The sequence below is a fragment of the Oncorhynchus mykiss genome, chromosome 22 (genome assembly GCF_057628025.1).
Source record: "Oncorhynchus mykiss isolate SJ-2025 chromosome 22, ASM5762802v1, whole genome shotgun sequence".
In the NCBI taxonomy this organism is placed as follows: Eukaryota; Metazoa; Chordata; class Actinopteri; order Salmoniformes; family Salmonidae; genus Oncorhynchus; species Oncorhynchus mykiss.
Window position 1 is genome coordinate 2,475,035 of NC_143043.1, and position 21,026 is coordinate 2,496,060.

Below are 21,026 nucleotides of genomic sequence, written 5' to 3' on the forward strand. Positions count from 1 at the left end.
TCCATCATTATTCAACAGGCTAATGGGTCTCCAGTTGTCTATATAAAGAGTATCCTTATTAAGTTTGGGAATCAAAGTAATTACACCTTGCTTTAAGGACGCCGGTAACTCCCCATTTTCTATTGATTCGTGAAACATAGCAAGAATGAAAGGAATCAATTTATCATTGAATGCTTTATAAAACGTGCTTATTAAACCTCCATTTCCAGGGGACCTATTGTCCTTATGGCTTTTAATACAGTCTTTTATCTCAATTTCAGATAACTCATCATCACAAAAATCCCTGAAATTATTATCTATCTTCTTAGCAATGTTTGCAACACGTCGTGCTCTATCAACTGAGCTACGAAGGAGCACATCGACGTCACTAGAATGATGACAAGCAATTTTAACGGATTCTAAAGGGAATCATAGAATTCCAAACTCATTTCTATGGCAACACAGTTGTCAATTTTGTAAACAATCATTTTCGAACGTGGGTTGCCAAGAGTTATCTAACCGACGTTCTATGGAACGTTTTCTGTGCGAAAACAACAACTTCAGTTTGCTGCTGACAACAAACTTGTTTGATTTTTGAGACCTGAGAACAATCGACTGGAAAATGCCTGGGTTTTCAAGACTGGCGGAGAGAGTGCGTGGACGTCGGCGGCCTAATGCTTCGACAGGTTGTTCAAATTCATTTGTGGCTTGTTTTTCTTGTCTTTTTCTGTTTTGCAGGGTTCTTGATCGTCGACAGGTGGACAGCGACTTCGAAGAGGGTATGTGGAGTTTACAGCTCTTCTTTTACTACATTTAACAATGTCATTATAATTTGCGAAATGTTGTGTATTTCTATCATTCGGACTTGGCAGAAATGTGCTAGAGATGTTGTAGCTAGCCAGCTTGCTAGCTAACATTAACTTAAGTAACTGTTGCTAAGTTATCGACTTTAGCTTCCTAGCTAGCTAGTATTAGCAATCTTGCTATGTTTTAAGTCCTAACAATAGTTTATTTTATATTCCAATGTTCCTCATTTTAGAAACTACTGTGCTGGATGAGGTCCAGTTGGATGTGCCATTGGATGATGTGCCAGATGTTACACAGCTGCCAGTCCTCCTTGATGTCCAGAATGCTGCTATCATCCTTGAGGATGTGCCATATGTGCAGACTATCCTTGAGGTACAATTTTCTGAAAGTTTGGAGTTTTATGTTTGAAAAATATCCCAGATATTCAAGTTGTGTCTCTTTGACATGAAACAAATCTCTTGTCTGCTTTCTGCTTTAGGAGGCCACTGGCAATTGGCAGTTGATTCTGATTAGGTTCAGCCCCCTGTACTGTGGGCCTGTTGTGATCAGGGTAAGAGACCCCCCCACACACACACACACACACAGTCACATCACGGTTACAATGTTTACTGTTTCCAACATGAATGTTTTGTAATGTGCAGAACAATTCCGGTCCGGTGGTTAAAGCTTGGAGAACTTTCCAGTTCATCAGCCCCATCACCTACATGCGTGGGGGATCCCGGGTATGTGTTTTTGTAACTACCTAATCCTAATCTACATGGTCAGTCATTTGATCTTGATGGAAATGTGTCACAGCAATTGCTGAAGTGGTTTTGTTGATGTTGTTTTGTTGCTTATGTCAACAGCAGGTGGTGGTGAGGATGCACCACGTGAGTAAGGTGAGAGGCCTGGAGATTCAACTGGTGTGGGCCATCTCCAAGGAGACAGCCAGGCTTAGTCCAGAGGGCATCCCTTACTGTGCCACCAAAGTGCAGTCCATCACTTGGATCCAGGTAAGAAGTAAATACTACTGAAATAGTAGTAGATTAGGCTTTTCTTCACTTATTCCATTTGGCCTTACCATGTATTCTCTCTCTGTCAGCATGTGGTTGGCAGGGTGACCCACTATGTGTCTCACCTCCGCCACGAGACGTCTGTGGACGTGACGCTTGGCTGTTACCAGGTAAATAAACGATTTCCTATCTTCTGGTCTCTTCTCTGCACCTGGGTCCAACCTTACCACGTCACAGTTATAGCATCTCTTAATCCCTTCTCTTAACATGTATGGCCCCAAAACATAATCAAGCAGCTGACCAATTACGCAAGACTTTAGTTCTAAATTAACTGAGATGAATCAACAACTGGATACATTTCTTTATTTCTAAAGTGAAACTATCCTCCGCATTGGAGTATCTCTACAAGTCCAAGTTTAACCAGTATTTCAGTTGTTTTACCGTCCCATGAAGAAGTGTGGCAGGCCTGTGAGGAAGGATCCTACAGCCATGAGGAAACAGCCCATAGCAATGAGCCTGGGCCGGTGCAGCTTCGCCCCAAAATGGCTGACCACAGCCAGGAACAGCAGGTTACCTGCAAGAAACCACAACACTACAGTAGCCAGGAATCGCAAATTATAAACACAATTTTTTAAACAAAAAATGGCATATCAGTTTGCATACCAGGCTGCAACAACATAGCATCACATTAAACAATGTTAGGGGTTTCACAGTAGAGTCATGGACAAATGTCAGTCAATCAATTTATAGGAACACTATAAAACTGGACAGTATTGAGAGCAGACTCTGATTGAACCACAAAAAAATGGATGGTTATTTTAATTTTTTATATATACACCTTGTATGTTCTCTTAAATACTATACTTAATGTTGTTGTATAGTTTTTAACGGTGATGTATAGGCAACATGTGATTACATTAAACTACAGATACTGTAGTCTGTATCTGGTTTTTACTACATGAATTCACACGCAACTCAATGTTATTGTTGATACACATCTCAAAGCTGCCGTCTATGAGTCCGATGAGAGAGCTGGACAGGTCAAAGTGTCTCTCTGAGTGATGGCACTCTTCATGTAGGTCCCTGACAGAGCTTTGGTGACGGAGGCGAACGACAGGGCCACGATGAACTGCTGACAAACACAAGAGAGAGAACATTAGTGTGTGTTTGTCCGTGTGTATGTGCATGCGTGGATGCGTGTGCAGACAGAGTACATGTGTAGCTGAGGTGGCCTGCAATAGTAAAAAGAATGGACACAAGTTTACATCTGCAAAGTTCTGGCGCTTTCTTTATTCTGAAGAATGTTTTTTTTCTCTTGTTCAATTGTTTATTTTCTTGTTCGTACTTTGAAAATATTCACATCATACAAGTGCACACTTTAAATTACACAACATAAATGCACTTTACCTAAATTAGTATTAAAAAAATAACCCTGTCTTAGCGTATGGTTTCACATGAAAACCCCAATGTATTTCAAATTCATACAATAGAAACACCTATATATGAAACCATAAATAACTGAATGTTTTTCTATATACCGCTACCTCTATAGAAAAGTGCCAACAGTACATTCAGCTTTAAGATAGGGGCACCTCCAGAAAAGTGTCTCTCTCTCACTGTATGCACTAAAAGTCCACCAGACTGAGCGTGCTCGGCCAGTTTACCAGCTAGTGAGCACAATTTTACACAAAACAACCAATAACATGTGAAACCAACTCAGAAATCCCTAACAAATTGATTCTTTATAAAATAATCTCCTAGACAACATCCAGTACAAGTCAACTCATCAGTAAACATAGTCTCTGTGACTCAGCTAGCATCAAGCTAACATATACTCTCACTCAATGTAAATCACGTTCTTCTCTCACTCAGTTCGACACAAAGCCAAAACAAAACCTTTCCTAACGTGATAATATCTGGAGAAAGTTGTTAAATAGAATGTTATTACATATTGTGTATATATTTGAATGTTTGAAGTGCTGTTACATACCTGTAATAGTAAAAAGATCCATTGGGGGGGGGGGGGATAAATAATAAATGGGTGTCTGTTTTTAGTGACTTTGTTTTCAACCCATTACACATGCACAATCGTACATGTGCATTTTAAAGCATTATTAAGAACCTTGAGTGTGGAACTGCAGGGCGTTCATGCAAAAACCACATGAATTTCACGTGAACATGTTTTCATGTAATCTTATGTGAAGATAATGTGATAACATGTAAAGCAACATGTGATTACATTAAACTACACATGTGAAAATGTGATCACGTTGTGTTCCAAAACATGTTTTCACATGATTTCACATAAAATGTAAGTTGAAATCATGTGGTTTTTCTGTCAGGGTAGGAATATGAGATCCATTTTGACGTTATGTTTGATGTTACATGATCTTGAAAATGCAATGTTCTTTGAGGTTCTTCCATGTTCCTTTCCATGTATTTCCATTTGACTTTCCCTCAGTCCTTTTCACTTTCCTTGGCAAAACAAGCTCTGTCTCCGTCAAGACTTATTCAGAGCCACCATGAATTGATAGCAGCTTCTGATGGATGTTAAACCATTAAAACAATTGTTTTATAATGAAGAGTAGACCCAACTTGTCAAGTGTCAGTGTGCAGAGGTGAGGACGGAGTCAGGCGCAGGACACAGAAGTGAGTAAAATAACGTACTTTACTCGAAAAATAAACAATCATAAATTCCACGCAGGGAAAAACACACCATGATACAGAAGACTAACACTCAACAAGGAACAATCACGCACAAAACATAATGGGAACCTGAGGGTTAAATAGGGAAATAATTGTAACGTAATGGGAACCAGGTGTGTACAATAAAGACAAAACAAATGGAAAAAGAACGTAGATCGGTGGCTGCTAAAAAGCGGCGTGACGACAACCGCCGAACGCCGTCCGAACAAGGAGAGGCACCAACTTCGGTGGAAGTCGTGACAGTACCTCCCCCGACGCGCCGACACCGGCCTCAAGGACGACGCGCAGGGCGATCTGGGTGGAGACGGTGAAATTCCAACAGTAAGGAAGGGTCCAGGATGTCCTCCACCGGCACCCAGGATCTCGGCAGTCCATGATGGCTCGCACAGTATACGCCGGGCCCCCTCGATGTCCAGAGGGGGCGGAGGAACCTCTCGCACCTCAGACTGCTGGAGCGGACCAGCCACCACCGGCCTTAGGAGAGACACATGGAACAAGGGGTTAATACGATAATCAGGGGGAAGCTGTAACCTATAACATACCACATTCAGTCTCCTCATGAGACTGCCCAGCTTCCGGCAGGGCAGGCGAAGGGGCAGTTTTTGGGTCGAGAGACAGATTTCTGGTCTCCCGGTGCACTGCAGTGGTGGTTGGCGTTCACCTTCTGTTGCCTGATGGCCCGTTGAAGGCGTACATGGGCAGCGTCCGAAACCATTCATTCGAGCGCCGAAACCATTCATCCATCGCAGGTGCCTCGATCTGGCTCTGATGCCACGGTGCCAGGACCAGCTGATAACCTAGTACACACCGAAACGGAGACAGGTTAGTGGAGGAGTGGCGGAGGGAGTTTTGGGCCATCTCTGCCCAGGGGATGAAAGCCGACCACTCCCCCAGCCGGTCCTGCCAATAAGACCGCAGAAACCTACCCACATCCTGGTTCACTCTCTCCACCTGCCCATTACCTTCGGGGTGAAACCCTGAGGTCAGGCTGACCGAGACCCCCAGACGTTCCATGAACGCCCTCCAGACCCTAGATATGAACTGGGGACCCCGATCAGACACTATATACTCAGGCACCCCGTAGTACCGGAAGACGTGTGTAAACAGGACCTCCACAGTCTGTAGGGCCGTAGGGAGACCGGGCAAAGGAATGAGACGGCAGGACATAGAAAACCGATCCACAACAACCAGAATCGTGGTGTTTTCTTGTGACGGAGGAAGATCCGTCACAAAATCCACCGATAGGTGTGACCACGGCTGTTGTGGAACGGGTAGGGGTTGTAATTTCCCTCTGGGCAGGTGTCTAGGTGCCTTGCACTGGGCGCACACCGAGCAGTAGGAAACATACACCCTCAAGTCTTTAGCTAAAGTGGGCCACCAGTACTTCCCACTAAGACAGCGCACCGTCCAACCAATGCCAGGATGACCAGAGGAGGGTGACGTGTGAGCCCAACAGATCAAACGGTCACGGACAGCAGACGGTACGTACAGACGGTACGTCCAACTGGACACTGGGGAGAGGTTGGCTCTGTACTCAACGCCCGCTCGATGTCCGCGTCAACCTCCAACCTTGCCACCAGGCAAGAAGCCGGAATTATGGGAGTGGGATCCGTGGACCGCTCCTCCGTGTCATACATCCAGGGAAGTGCGTCCGCCTTAGCGTTCTGGGAACCTAGTCTGTAAGATAGGGTGAAAACAAAACAGGTGAAAAACATGGCCCACCTCCTGGTCCCCCACATCATAGTTACGCTCCGCGTAGCTGAGCTTCTTCGAAAAGAAAGCACAGGGGCGGAGTTTTGGAGGCGTACCCGAGCGCTGAGACAGCATAGCTCCTATCCCAGCCTCAAACGCCGTGCCCCAGCTGACCACAGCAGTCGCACCGGTCCCCCCTTCAGCAATGAGGTAATGGGAGCCGCTACTTGACCAAAGCCCTGGATAAACCTCCGGTAGTAGTTGGCAAACCCTAAGAACCGCTGCACCTTCTTTACCGTAGTTGGAGTCGGCCAATTTCGCACGGCTGAAATGCGGTCACTTTCCATCTCCACTCCTGACTCGGAAAGGCGGTACCCTAGGAAAGAGATGGACTGTTGAAAGAACAGACATTTCTCAGCCTTGACGTACAGGTCATGCTCCAACAGTTGACCAAGCACCCTGCACACCAGGGACACATGCTCGGCGCGTGTAGCGGAGTATATCAAAATGTCATCAATATACACCACGAGGCAGGTGAAGTGGAAGGCCGAATGTATCCCTGCCCCAGAGGAGACATATGTTTCCATAGCCACGGTCTCCTCCTGTGACAGAGGATACACATGACTCCTGGGAAGTGCTGCGTCTACCATGAGATTTATCGCACAATCCCCCCGTCGATGGGGTGGTAATTGAGTCGCCTTCTTTTTACAGAAAGCGAGAGCCAAATCGGCATATTCAGAGGGGATGTGCACGATGGAGACCTGGTTTGGACTTTCCACCGTAGTTGCACCGATGGAAACACCTACATACCTTCCCAAGCACTTACGTGGCCATCCCTTGAGAGCCCTCTGTTGCCACGAAATAGTGGATTCATGATAGGCCAACCAGGGTAGGCCCAGCACCACGGGAAATGCAGGAGAATTAATAAGGAAGAGTTTAATTCTCTCCTCATGACCCTCCTGCGTTATCATGCATAAGGGAGAGGTGGCTTCCCTAATCAGCCCTGACCCTAATGGTCGACTATCTAAGGTGTGCACAGGGAAGGGCATATCAACAGGAACTATAGGGATCCCTAAACTATGTGCAAATGAACGATCAATAAAGTTCCCAGCTGCGCCTGAATCTACTAGCGCCTTATGCTGGGAATGCGGGGAAAACTCAGGAAATTCTATGAACACAAACATGTGAGTCGGCTGCCTACTCATCTGGGATGATCCACCAGTGCTCTGCCTGCTAACTCGACTCCCTGGGGAACCTCCCCAGCACCGTCCAGCAGTGTGCCCTCTGCGGCCACAGGTGGTGCAAGGAATGGCCCCCCCTCCGGTCCCCCTCATAGCAGCACCTCCTAGCTCCATAGGTGTTGGATCGGAGGTGCTGGGGGATGGAACTGACGGTCCCCGATCCGGACGTCCACGGGAGGCCAACAGGTTATCCAGCCGGATGGATAGGTCCACCAGCTGGTCAAATGTAAGGGCGGTGTCCCTGCAGGCTAGCTCCCGATGAACGTCCTCGAGTAGACTACACCTGTAGTGGTCGATCAGGGCCCGTTCATTCCATCCCGCACCGGCGGCCAGAGTTCAAAAGTCCAGTGCAAAGTCTTGTGTGCTCCTCATCCCCTGTCTGAGATGAAACAAGCTTTCCCCCGCCACTCGCCCTTCAGGTGGATGATCGAAAACCTGAAATCCTCATAGTTAGAAAGAAATGAAATGTCGCAGTCATTCCGCTTGTTCAAGGGGTGCCGACAGCGGTGACCTATTTCGCCTGCTCTCTTCGCTGTAGCCATGGAACCCCTTGCTACTCGCAATCGGGCATGTGCCGATATAGCTTCTGTTAAAATAAAGGACACAGCACAAAATTTCCCGATATGCAGACGATGTTCTTTTCTTTTTGTCCAAGCCTAAAACTTCTATTCCACCCTAACTTAACTTGATAAACACATTTGGCTCCTTCTCTGCCTACAAGATAAACTGGCAAAAAAGTGAGTTGATGCCAATATCACGGCCTGTGTATTTATGTATTGTATTTGTGTAATTTCTGCAATCTACCCCGTTTAGAACAGTGATGGACAAGTTCACAAGCCTTGGCATTGTAGTGACAAGAGACCTTGATCAGCTATTGAAAGCGAATTGGGACATGAAAATATATCAGCTTAAACAAAATAAAGATTTTGGGAAAACTCTGCCTATCTCCTTGGTTGGTCGTATAAACGCTATTAAAATGGTTGTCCTACCCAGGTTTCTTTACCTCTTCCAATGTCTACCCAATTTCATACCACAAAGCTATTTTAAGAAACTGGATTCAATAGTAACTCCATTTTTATGGGATAACAAGGCAGCCAGAATTTCAAAGAAGCATTTATGCAACTACAATATAGAGCGGGGCTTTGGCCTTCCTCACTTTAAACTGTATTATTGGGCTGCTAATCTGAACATTGTGTCTTTCTGGAGGGAAAGTTTACCTGCGATGAGACAGAAGGATGTGCCTTCATGGCTTTTGATTGAGCAGGCCTCGTGTCAACGTTCCTCACTCCCTGCACTTGTTAATAGCCCATCAAAAAAAAAATCAACTTATGACTCTAACCCAGTCATTTGTCATACGCTTAGGATCTGGAAACAGATGAGGAATTTTCTTAACACCCACTGTTTACATAGACAGCCCAATTTGCCTGAATCATGCTTTCCACGCTGCATTGGATGATGTGGTGTTTTCACAGTGGAGGAAGAAGGGGCTCACAACAATTGGTCATTTATACATGGATGGTCAGTTAGCTTCATTTCAACAATTATAGGGAAAGTTCAACATGCCAACAACACGTTTTTTCAGATACCTCCAAATCAGGAATTTCGTAAGGACACATATCCCACAGTATGGCAATCGTTGTCTCTGATTGAGAACCATACTTAGGCAGCCTGTTTTCCCACTATGGGTTGTGGGTAGTTGTTTTCTGTTTTGTGTGTGTTGCACCTTGCAGAACTGTTCATTTCTCGTGTTGTTGTTTTTTTTTTTTTGTGTGTGTTTTTTTGGTGAACTTTTAGACTGTTTTCTCCCCAATTTCGTGTTATCCAATTGTTTGGTAGTTACTTTCTTGTCTCATCGCTACAACTCCTGTACGGGCTCAGGAGAGACGAAGGTTGAAAGTCATGCGTCCTCCGATACACAACCCAACCAAGCCGCACTGCTTCTTAACACAGTGCGCATCCAACCCGGAAGCCAGCCGCACCAATGTGTCGGAGGAAATACCGTCCACCTGGCAACCTTGGTTAGCTCGCACTGCGCCCGGCCCGCCACAGCAGTCGCTGGTGCGCGATGAGACAAGGACATCCCTACCGACCAAGCCCTCCCTAACCCGGACGACGCTAGGGCAATTGTGCTTCGCCCCACGGACCTCCCGGTCGCGGCCGGTTACGACAGAGCCTGGGCGCGAACCCAGAGTCTCTGGTGGCACAGCTGGCGCTGCAGTACAGCACCCTTAACCACTGCGCCTCCCGGGAGGCTTGTTGTTGTTTTTTGTTCAAGTATTCGTATTTATTGAAAGCATTATGAATACTTCCCATGCTGCACCTTGGTCCTCTTCTCCTTCTCCCGACGACAATCGTTACAGACCCTAGAAAGTTTTGGAAGGCTATTAAGTCTATGTCTGGTAACAGTAATGTTAATGAATTACCGTCATGTGTTTTAAAGGACTATGTTGCTGTATATGACAAAACTGAAATGCTGAATTGTTTCAATGAGCACTTTGTATCATCTAGTAGGCTGTTTGATTCAGTGTCCTCTGTCTCTGTTCAACCCTGTGTGGATGAATCAGTGCAGGTGGTACATAAAGCCCTGAAATCCTTAGATCAGAGAAAGCCGGCAGGTCCTGATCTTTTGGATCCCTTCTTTTTAATTCTGGCAGCTGATTTCATAGCTGAACCACTTACATATCTGTTCAATCCAACCCTGGAATGTAATGAAATTCCAAAGATCTGGAAATCAGCATTTGTCCTACCACTTTTAAGAGGGGGAGATCCAACTCTTTTAAATAATTATAGGCCAATCTCAATGCTGTCACCCCTGGTGAAAATACTTTAAACCCTTGTGAGTGAACAGCTTTTTATTTACTAACTCAATTACATGCGCAACTTCATTTTTATGCTGATGATACTGTTATCAAGCTTTCCAGAACTTGCAAACTGCTTTTTATACTGTTCAACATACCTCGTGTCAATGGAAGCTTATCCTCAATACTGACAAAACTAAACGAATGGTGTTTTCTAAAGCAATACATAGACCTCTAAACCTTTCACCTATTACCACCTGTCAGGGCAAAGAGATTGAGGTTGTAACCTCATAAATATATTGGAATTTTATATATATATAAATATATTTTATATTCAACAACTTACAAAAACTTGAAGCTGAAATTGGGATTTTATTTTAGGAATTAGGCCTGTTTTTCTTTTGAAGCCAGAAGGAGGCTAGTATCAGCTACGTTTATGCCTTTACTAGACTATGGGGATATTTTATATATGAATGCTTCCGCTCAGTGTTTGAGATCAATTGACACCCTTTACCATGGCACTTTGAGATTTATTTTAAACTGCAAAACCCTTACGCACCACTACACTTTGTATACCAGGGTTGGCTGGCCTTTTCTAGTAACTCGTAGGCTCAGTCACTGGTATACTTTTTTTTTTAGGACTTGATCCTTGTCAAACCCCATTCAAAAGGGTCGGTCTCTAGACTGTATGATGTGCTACAGGCCCACATAGAGGTATCCACAGACACCACTAAAAGGGCTTGGGAACAAGAACTTGGGTCAGAAATCTCAGATGAGGACTGGTAGAAGCTCTCAGGAATATAAACCACAGTTCAGTGAATGCCAGACACAACCATGTTCAGTTTAAGGTGATACACAGGTTACATTACTCAAAAGTAAAACTGCATAAAATATTCCCGGACACCTCACCACTGTGTGAGAGGTGCAAGCAGGATGAGGGGACGTTGACCCACTTATTCTGGACATGTCCTAAGTTACATGTTTAATGGGCTCTCGTTTTTGATTACTTATCTAGAGCCATTGCTCTGTTTGGTACAGTTGATGGGAATAACCAGGAAGGGAAAGCTGTCTCTCTTTGTACTCTATTTGCCAAAAGGCTCATATTGCAATTTTGGAAATTGGAGACTGTACCTACCTTTGAAATGTGGTTACGGGATTTAGGGAATATAATACATATGGAAAAGATTTGATACAATACCTCCAATAGAAAAAAAAGATTATACTTCAGGCCAGCAAAATCTAGAGACTTCATTAGATTTCGTGCACTAGCTGTTGTTTACAAATATGCACCCCCCCCCCCCCCCCACCTGTCTCACCAGAGTGTGCTGTTCCATCCTGCCGGTGCAGCGCATATCCCGCTAGTTGAATATCCATGTCATCATTCAGCCACGATTCCGTGAAACATAAGATGTTACAGTTTTTGATGTCCCGTTGGTAGAATATTCGTGATAGTATTAACTTCTAATGGACAATCGAGCTAGGGGGTACAATATCACATTACAATTACACAAGGACCTTAACACTTATTTTTTTTAAAGCGTTGTTGGTTAAGGGCTTGTAACTAAGCATTTCACTGTAAGGTGTATTCGGCGCATGTGACAAATAACGTTTGATTTGATTTGTCACTCCGAGCTCCAACTCTGTGCACTCGGTGGAATGCAACCTTCTTTACAGTCTCCCCTCTGGATAATTAGACACTTCGGGTTTGTATATCTAGTATCGACTCCCTCATCACCCTGTTTTACCTGAGTAGACAATCCATGTTGGAATCGAGGGTTTTTACTTTGGCTGTGAGTGCCTTGTTCTCTCCTTGAAGCGTGAGAATTTCACTCTGGCTAAATTCCAAGCTCCCCCTCTGCCCTGCTACCTCCTCACACAACTTTTCAAGTGTTTCATGGATTCCAGCTAGAGCACTAGCCTCTACCTGAATGGTAAGTAAATTGTCCTTGTATGTAGATGAATCTGTCTTTATTATTTTTGTCGGTTTAGTGTTATTTTGTGAGGTAGCCGGATCTTTCCACGATGGAGTACGATTTAACACTACTTAACATAAAGCTGTTAATGCTCGTCGATATCCCTAAGGATCTCCTTAGTATCTAGTTTGGCTCAGAACTGCAAGCAGCAGTTACAAATGTTTTCCCACAACGACCGAAGATGTAACACGTAGCTTGTTCATGGTTTCCTCTTGGAACTGTGTGTCTCCTCCTGATTCCAGATCCCAGTTGAATCAGTGTTGCAAGCTCGCTAGCGAGCTCGACCCAGTTGATACAATTTCACTAGCGATAGCTCAAGACAGACAAATAGGCAGACAGGTGTAGTATGAGTTGAATGCGATTGAAAGAACCTGAAAGAAGCCTACTTGAAAAATGTATACTGAACAAAAAGATCCCAGAAAAGATCAAAAAGCTTATTTCTCAAATGTTGTGCACAAATTTGTTTACATCCCTGTTAGAGAGCATTTCTCCTTTGACAAGATAATCCATCGATTAAACAGCATGATCATTACACAGGTGCACCTTGTGCTGGGGACAAGAAAAGGCCATTCTAAAATGTGCAGCACAACATAATGCCAGAGATATTTCACGTTTTGAGGGAGCATGTAATTGGCATGCTGACTGCAGGAATGTCCACCAGAGCTGTTGCCAGAGAAAATATATGTTCATTTCTCTACCATAAGCCACCACCAAATCGTTTTAGAGAATTTGGCAGTACGTCCAAATGGCCTCACAACCGCAGGCCACATGTAACCATGCCAGCCTGGACCTCCATCTGGCTTCTTCACCTGCAGGATCGTCTGAGATCAGCCACTTGGACAGCTGTTGAAAGTCACAACTGAAGAACTTCTGCACAAACTGTCAGAAACCGTCTCATCTGCTTGCTCATCGTCCTCACCAGGATCTTGACCTGACTGTAGTTTGGAATTATAACTCACCTTTGATGGCTGGAGAAGTATGCTCTTCACAGATGAATCCCATTTTCAACTGTACCGGGCAGATGGCAGACAGCGGGTATGGCATCATGTGGGAGAGCAGTTTGCTGATGTTACTGATTACAGTTAGCCTACTTGATGAGTGTATTTATCCCAGTGTATTTATCCCTGTGTTTCCTGTCTCTCTGTACCAGTGTATTTATCCCTGTGTTTCCTGTCTCTCTGTGCCAGTGTATTTATCCCTGTGTTTCCTGTCTCTCTGTACCAGTGTATTTATCCCTGTGTTTCCTGTCTCTCTGTGCCAGTGTATTTATCCCTGTGTTTCCTGTCTCTCTGTACCAGTGTATTTATCCCTGTGTTTCCTGTCTCTCTGTGCCAGTTTGTCTTGCATGTTTTCCAAGTCAACCAGCGGTTTTCCCGTACTCCTTTTTGCTATTCTCCTTTTTCTAGTCCTCTCGGTTTTGACCCTTGCCTGTTTCTGGACTTTGTACCCGTCTTCCTTGACCATTCTGCCTGCCTTAACCACAAGCCTGTCTGCCACTCTGTACCTCCTGGACTCTGATCTGGATTTGACCTTTGCCTGTCCACGACCATTCTCTTGCCTAGACCTTTGGATTGTTATACATTGTAAGACTCCAACCATCTGCCTCCTGTGTCTGCATCTGGGTCTCGCCTTGTGTCATGATAACTATTTCCAAATTGAGAATTGTGTAAGAGCATAATGGTCCTAAATATAATATTGATTATGTGAATTATAGCCTATGTCTGAAAGCATAGTCAAAGGGCTGCATACTAACATTTAATTTGGGGCACGAGCCAATGATTTGGTTGCACCAACATTTTGTTGCGGTCAGACAATGGAAAATATGAGTGTCCTATATTTGGATGTGCAACCTAAACCAGTTATTTTCATGAATTTTGGGTTAGACAGTAAGGCAATTGTTCCTTTTATTTACTGTCAAAATAGGATTCCTGAACTTTTGTATTTGTCTACATCTTTTTGGGCACTAATATCAAATGGGCTAAATTAATTTGGTGCTCATTCAACACCTGAGGAAGTCGTTAGCTAGATCGCTAACTCAAAATAATTGAGTTAATTTCACATCCTCAGGAGGAAAGGATACTTTGAAGTTCACTACTAGAACCCAGAGAAACTACCTCTGACCTCGATATGGAGGGCTGGCTATTTATTACTGGCTATTTATTACTGGCTATTTATTACTGGCTATTTATTACTGGCTATTTATTACTGGCTATTTATTACTGACTATTTATTACTGACTATTTATTACTGGCTATTTATTACTGGCTATTTATAACTGGCTATTTATTACTGACTATTTATTACTGGCTATTTATTACTGACTATTTATTACTGACTATTTATTACTGACTATTTATTACTGACTATATATTACTGACTATTTATTACTGGCTATTTATTACTGACTATTTATTACTGGCTATTTATTACTGGCTATTTATAACTGGCTATTTATTACTGACTATATATTACTGACTATTTATTACTGGCTATTTATTACTGGCTATTTATAACTGGCTATTTATTACTGACTATATATTACTGACTATTTATTACTGACTATTTATTACTGACTATATATTACTGACTATTTATTACTGGCTATTTATTACTGGCTATTTATAACTGGCTATTTATTACTGACTATATATTACTGACTATTTATTACTGACTATTTATTACTGACTATTTATTACTGACTATTTATTACTGACTATTTATTACTGACTATTTATTACTGGCTATATATTACTGACTATTTATTACTGACTATTTATTACTGACTATTTATTACTGGCTATTTATTACTGGCTATTTATTACTGACTATTTATTACTGGCTATTTATTACTGGCTATTTATTACTGGCTATTTATTACTGGCTATTTATTACTGCCTATTTATTACTGGCTATTTATTACTGGCTATTTATTACTGGCTATTTATTACTGACTATTTATTACTGGCTATTTATTACTGGCTATTTATTACTGGCTATTTATTACTGACTATTTATTACTGGCTATTTATTACTGGCTATTTATTACTGACTATTTATTACTGACTATTTATTACTGACTATTTATTACTGGCTATTTATTACTGGCTATTTATTACTGGCTATATATTACTGACTATTTATTACTGGCTATATATTACTGGCTATTTATTACTGGCTATATATTACTGACTATTTATTACTGGCTATATATTACTGGCTATTTATTACTGACTATTTATTACTGACTATTTATTACTGACTATTTATTACTGACTATTTATTACTGACTATTTATTACTGGCTATTTATTACTGGCTATTTATTACTGGCTATTTATTACTGGCTATATATTACTGACTATTTACAGTAATACTGCATGTTGGCGGTTTTCTGAATTTTATTGAACTTTTTTATGGTATGTAGTGACAGTGCAGTGTTTTCAAAAAAGAAGACGCACTGAAATCCATTATCTAAAATCTGTTTATTTGTCTATATTTTTCAAAGACTGTTTTGAATGTGAATCCAATCAGTTATTTGAAGTGGCTGTACAGACATCCATCTCATCAGTGATAGATCAATAGATGTCTTCCTGTGTGTGTTTGCATGTGCTTAGAGAATGTGTATATCTGTATGTCCATGTGTTTTCAGGTGTATCAAGGCATATTTTTCTCATGCCTCAGGTGAATCTGCGGCTGAGGTCATTGATCCGGCGGAGGCCGTCACGGTTCTCGATGGTCCTGTGGACAGTGATGAGGAAGGGGAAGGCGGAGGGCAGCTCCACCCTGCGGCTCAATTTCTGGTGGCCCCAGTGGAGGCAACGCAGCCTCTCAGCCAGGTCGCAGCGCCCGGCACGCTCCAAACCGTTCTGCAGCAACTTGGTCTTGTTGGACTTGTCCCAAGATCTTTCATACCTGGGATGGGAGGGAGATACAGGAATAGATTGATAGAGGAATAGAGCGAGGGGAAGAGGGTTTAACATTATGTCTCTGCATTGGAAATTAATATTTTCTATAATGAATTAATGTTATGACTATGTACATTTCAAGTGTTGTTCTTGTGATGTTAGTATCTATGCTGTTGATCATAAATACATCTGTTTTACAGAATAAATCCAATCATGCGTTAATAGCACAAGAATGATCAGTAATCATCTGTCTCTCTTATACACACACACTGCAGCCCTCTATTGAGACATAGGCTGAGTTAAACAGGGTACATTATGATATAAACCTATTATGGTATTACCTGTGTGTAGAACAAAGACAATGCCCCTCTGACAAAGAATAAAGATTCATGTCTGATCTTTACAAGACATTTCTTCCACATTACATTAGGGAATCATTCCATGACAGAGGCCCTGTTCGAACCCTCCAAAAATGCATCCCCTTGACCGTTCCTTTCCTAGTCACAGATCTGTACGAGATATGGATAGGTCAAAGCAACCAATCCAGTCATCTTATATCTGTGATTATATCAAGGACAGGAGGAAAGAAGGATGCATTGGAAAGCTATTCAAACGGGGCCATTCACTCACCAGCACTCTAGCATGCTTCTGGCCTGGACCGTCTTCTCTGTGGATGTGGTATGGAACTGATGAACCTCAGTCCTGGAGAAGCCCAGCTCGTAGGCCAGAACAGTCCACTCAAACCCCAGCTCCCTGGACATCTCCTGGACAGACTTCAGGTTGATCACAGCATCCTAGAAAACACAATAGGCTCAAAATGTGGCGGAGGTGGACTGAAATTGAGGGACCGAAATCTAAAAAAGTTAAAACGGCTGTTTTTCGTTGCAAAAAGTTTTGCTACGGTGTGCCAAAGACAAAAACTAAGTGAAGGCTACATTTGTGATGATTAACCTTTGTTTGATTATTATTTACCTTTGTCAGTTGAGGGATCCCTGTCGCAAGGGAGCCCTGCATGCACACAATTGACAAAATAATACAAATACACAAAATTCAAAACAATCAATTCCTCAGCAGAGGTCCCCATTCATAATTTTAACCTGCCAGAAAGGCACCAATACATCCAGTTGTCGGAAACTCTGTAGATTGTTCCATATATGGGGTGCAAAGAAATTAAAAGCTGATTTACCTAACTCTGAGGAGACTGAAGGGATTTCTAGAGTTGGCCATCCCTGTGACTGGGTATGGTAACTCTTATGTCTAAAGGTTAATAATTGATGTTAGGTCAGCGGCAGTTTTTGTAAAAGAGCTTTATAAATACACTAAAACTAAATATAAACGCAACTTGTAAAGTGTTGGTCCCATGCTTCATGAGCTGAAAAATGCACGAAAGCTTATTTATCTCAAATTTTGTCCCAGTTAGTGAGCATTTCTTCTTTGCCAAGATAATCCATCCACCTGACAGCTGTGGCATACCAAGAAGCTAATTAAACAGCATGACCGTTACACATTGTGTTGGGGGCAATAAACGGCCACTTTAAAATATGCAGTTTTGTCACACAACACAATGCCAAAGATGTCTCAAGTTTTGAGGGAGCATGCAATTAGCAGGCTGACTACAGGAATGTCCACCAAAGCTCCTGCCAGATAATTTAATGTTAATTTCTGTACCATAAGCCGTCTCCAACATATTTTAAAGAATTTGGCAGTACGTCCAAACGGCCTCACAACCGCAGTCAATGCAAATTGTGTCATGTGGGCGAGCAGTTTGCTGATGTCAACATTGTGAAAAGAGTGCCCCATGGTGGCGATAGCATAAGCTATGAACAATAAACACAATTGCATTTTTTTGATGGCAATTTGAATGCACAGACATACAGTGATTAGATCCTGAGGCCCATTGTCATGCCATTCATCCATCGCCATCAGTCATGTTTCAGCATGATAATGCATGATGTAAGGATCTGTACACAATTCCTGGAAGCTAAAAATGTCCCAGTTCTTCCATGGCCTGCATTACTCTCCAGACATTTCACCCATTGAGCATGTCTGGGATGCTCTGGATCAACTAGTTCTAATTCCCATCAATATCCAGCATCTTCACACAGCCATTGAAGAGGAGTGGGACAACATTCCACAGGCCACAATCAACAGCCTGATCAACTCTATGCGAAAGGGATGTGTTGCAGTCACACCAGATACTGACTGTTTTTTGATCCATGCCCCTACCTATTTTTTTTAAGGTATCTGTGGCCAACAGATGCAAATATGTATTCCCAGTCATGTGAAATCCATAGATTAGGGCATGTATTTCTGATTTCCTTATATGAACTGTAACTGAGTAAAATCTTTGAAATTGTTGCATGTTGCGTTTATATTTTTGTTAAAAAAAAAGAGAGCAATGAATTGATCTACAGTAAGTTACTTCAAAGAGGCTCGGCCTACTTTCTGGTAAAGAATGTTATGATGAACCTGAACCTGTCGCCCCTGGTAGTAAAACAAAGTGTGCTGGTAAACTGCATCAAACAACTTTAATGAAGATGACCTGGAGGGAAAAAATGAATTTCCAAGTAGAATAGTACTTAATAAATATTTTTATTACATGTTGTGCATTATGAGACTATAAAGGACTTGTAATAGCTCATGGCTTTTTACAAAAGCATTTACATGCATAATTTCTAAACCACATTACACAGGTACAGTCAACTTCCTGCTATTTTACTTTTCTCAACAAACTTTCCAACTTGCGCTTTGACTTACCTCTTGTGCTTTACTTGGCATTGTGACGTCTCGGCTCCACACAAGGCACAGCAGCCACACTTTCGTTGATTTGCCAATACAATTTCAAAAAGAATGCTCTTAAATTATTGGGCTATTTTCCCAAAAGAAAGATACAACAATAATATCTACTCAGTCTTCACCAGCTTATCTGTTTTGCTGTTTTTTCGTACTTTCAACCAAGTCAACAATAGCTACTAGCCTATTTTTGAGACATTTCTGGAAAATAACAATCTAAAATAAAACTGAAAAGGCTCTCTCACCTCATAGCTGTTCAATGTGAATGTTGCCTTAGAGATTCATCAACAACATACAATCCTGTTAAAAATTAAGCTTTTTAGCCTCAGTGACTCTGTTCCACCTTATTAATTTCAGAGAATTGGGCCTCCTACCATGTAAACTACTGTAAGCAGAGGTTCACTCAGATTAGATCAGTACCAACAGCCAAGATATAGAGCAAAACTATCACAATATGAACTAGAGTTGGGAAATATTGAATTTAAAATGAAACATACGTGTTTCATGTCAGCCCACTGTTGTTTCAAATATATTACTGTTCTTCTCTCTTTTATTTTACATAAAACAACCCTGCTGTTGATTTCCAGCATAGAACAAAATAATTATTTTGTTTCAGCAATAAGGGTTTTCACAAATGATGGAAAGAGACATGACGGAACGCATTCAATTCCTTTAAATGTGTAGGACAATGGGCATTATTTTGTAAAATGCAGTCATTCCTTTTCAACACAGTGTGTTATAGAAAAGGACTCAACTCCCCAAATGTGCAAATGTTACTCAGTATGAACATTAAAATAACTGCAGTGTAAACAGTAATGATAATGAAGAGAAAGGGCTGCAGAGCTACATTTGAGCTATTATGAATGCAACACTTTCTGAAATAATTCTGATCATTTGTCTGTAACAATAACAGTACTAGAAATAAGTGCCAATCGTTCTGATAAATACAGTTAATAAAATTAATTCCAACACTTCTATGGACTTCTACTTTTAAAATATAAATTCCTATAAATCCATACTTACTTAGACACTTGTATTAGAGTTTTCAATGTTAAACTGTAATTCAATAAAACACCATGTATTCCTGCGCCTGGTTGCATAAAACATCTTAAGATCCCTTAACTTTAAGTCAGTTACACAAAACATTTTAAGGAACATATCTCCTTTAAATTAAGTGGAAAGTTTGTGCAGGTGAATGTTTTGTCTGCCCTGGTTGAAAAAAAGGAAAACATCAACCAGCAGCTAGTTGTTTAGCTACTTAGCGAAACAATGTAAGGTGCACAATCCCATAGCAACAATTCTAGCTGGCACGCTAGCTACCTACACTGTAAGTAAGCTAGAAAGTAAAATAAATAAGTTGGGTCTTACCGACAAATTTATGAAACCGTTACACGCCAGATAAAAACATCAAATTTGCTAGAGATGCTCTTAGGCATAAATATATTGATATTAGAAGAGCTAGCCAACATTTTCTTGATGCATAATCCAATATGGCCGACCAAATACTGAATCAGAATTTGGAAAGTAGATATTATTATTGGATTTTCAGTGCCATATATAAAAACAACAATGTGTATTTGTGAGGAGTGGATCTTCAATAATATGCCATTATATTTCAGAAATAACCTGCCTTAAGTGGCAGAAATGGCCTGATAACACCAGATATAAACCTGTAAATTACTTGGATTTTGGTGAACTACTACAGTACATTAATTACCTTAGAGCAACGTTTCCAAACCTTTTCTGTTCCGGGAACCATCAAATGACCATCTAAAGCTCTATGACCACCATCCACGGAGTCTCAGATATTGTTTACATAAAATTCACTAAATTTGACCGGCAAGATATTTTATCAGTGAATGTAAAAGTTTAAAGGCCTATTATTATTATTATTAATATTATAATAAACAAGTTGCATTGTGAAAGTAATACAGTGCATTTGGAAAGAATTCAGACCGCTTGACTTTTTACACATTTTGTTATGTTACAGCATTATTCTAAAATGTATTATTATTTTTTTCCCCTCATGACATTACACACAATAATAATGACAAAGCGAAAACAGATGTCAGCAAATGTATTAAACAGAAAAACAGAAATACCATATTTACCTAAATATTCAGACTCTTTGCTATGAGACT

General features: G+C 41.6%; 1 protein-coding gene across 3 annotated transcripts; it reads right to left on the reverse strand.

The window, feature by feature from the left end:
- Positions 1-15,650: 15,650 nt before the first annotated feature.
- On the reverse strand, positions 15,651-19,188 carry wu:fc50b12 (Death domain-containing protein). 3 transcript variants are annotated; one of them, XM_021578589.3, is made up of 5 exons: positions 19,131-19,177; positions 18,850-18,908; positions 17,065-17,100; positions 16,723-16,886; positions 15,651-16,099 (listed from the first exon to the last, which is right to left on the reverse strand). In XM_021578589.3, the coding sequence occupies exons 2-5, from the start codon at positions 18,868-18,870 to the stop codon at positions 15,865-15,867; spliced, it is 456 nt and encodes a 151-aa protein (XP_021434264.2). In that variant the 5' UTR covers positions 18,871-18,908; positions 19,131-19,177; the 3' UTR covers positions 15,651-15,864. The 3 variants fall into 3 exon arrangements, with proteins under 3 accessions (XP_021434264.2, XP_021434266.2, XP_021434265.2); XM_021578591.3 differs by lacking the exon at positions 17,065-17,100 and having other exon boundaries at positions 19,131-19,188; XM_021578590.3 differs by lacking the exon at positions 17,065-17,100 and having other exon boundaries at positions 18,850-19,186.
- Between the last annotated feature and the right edge of the window lie 1,838 nt (positions 19,189-21,026).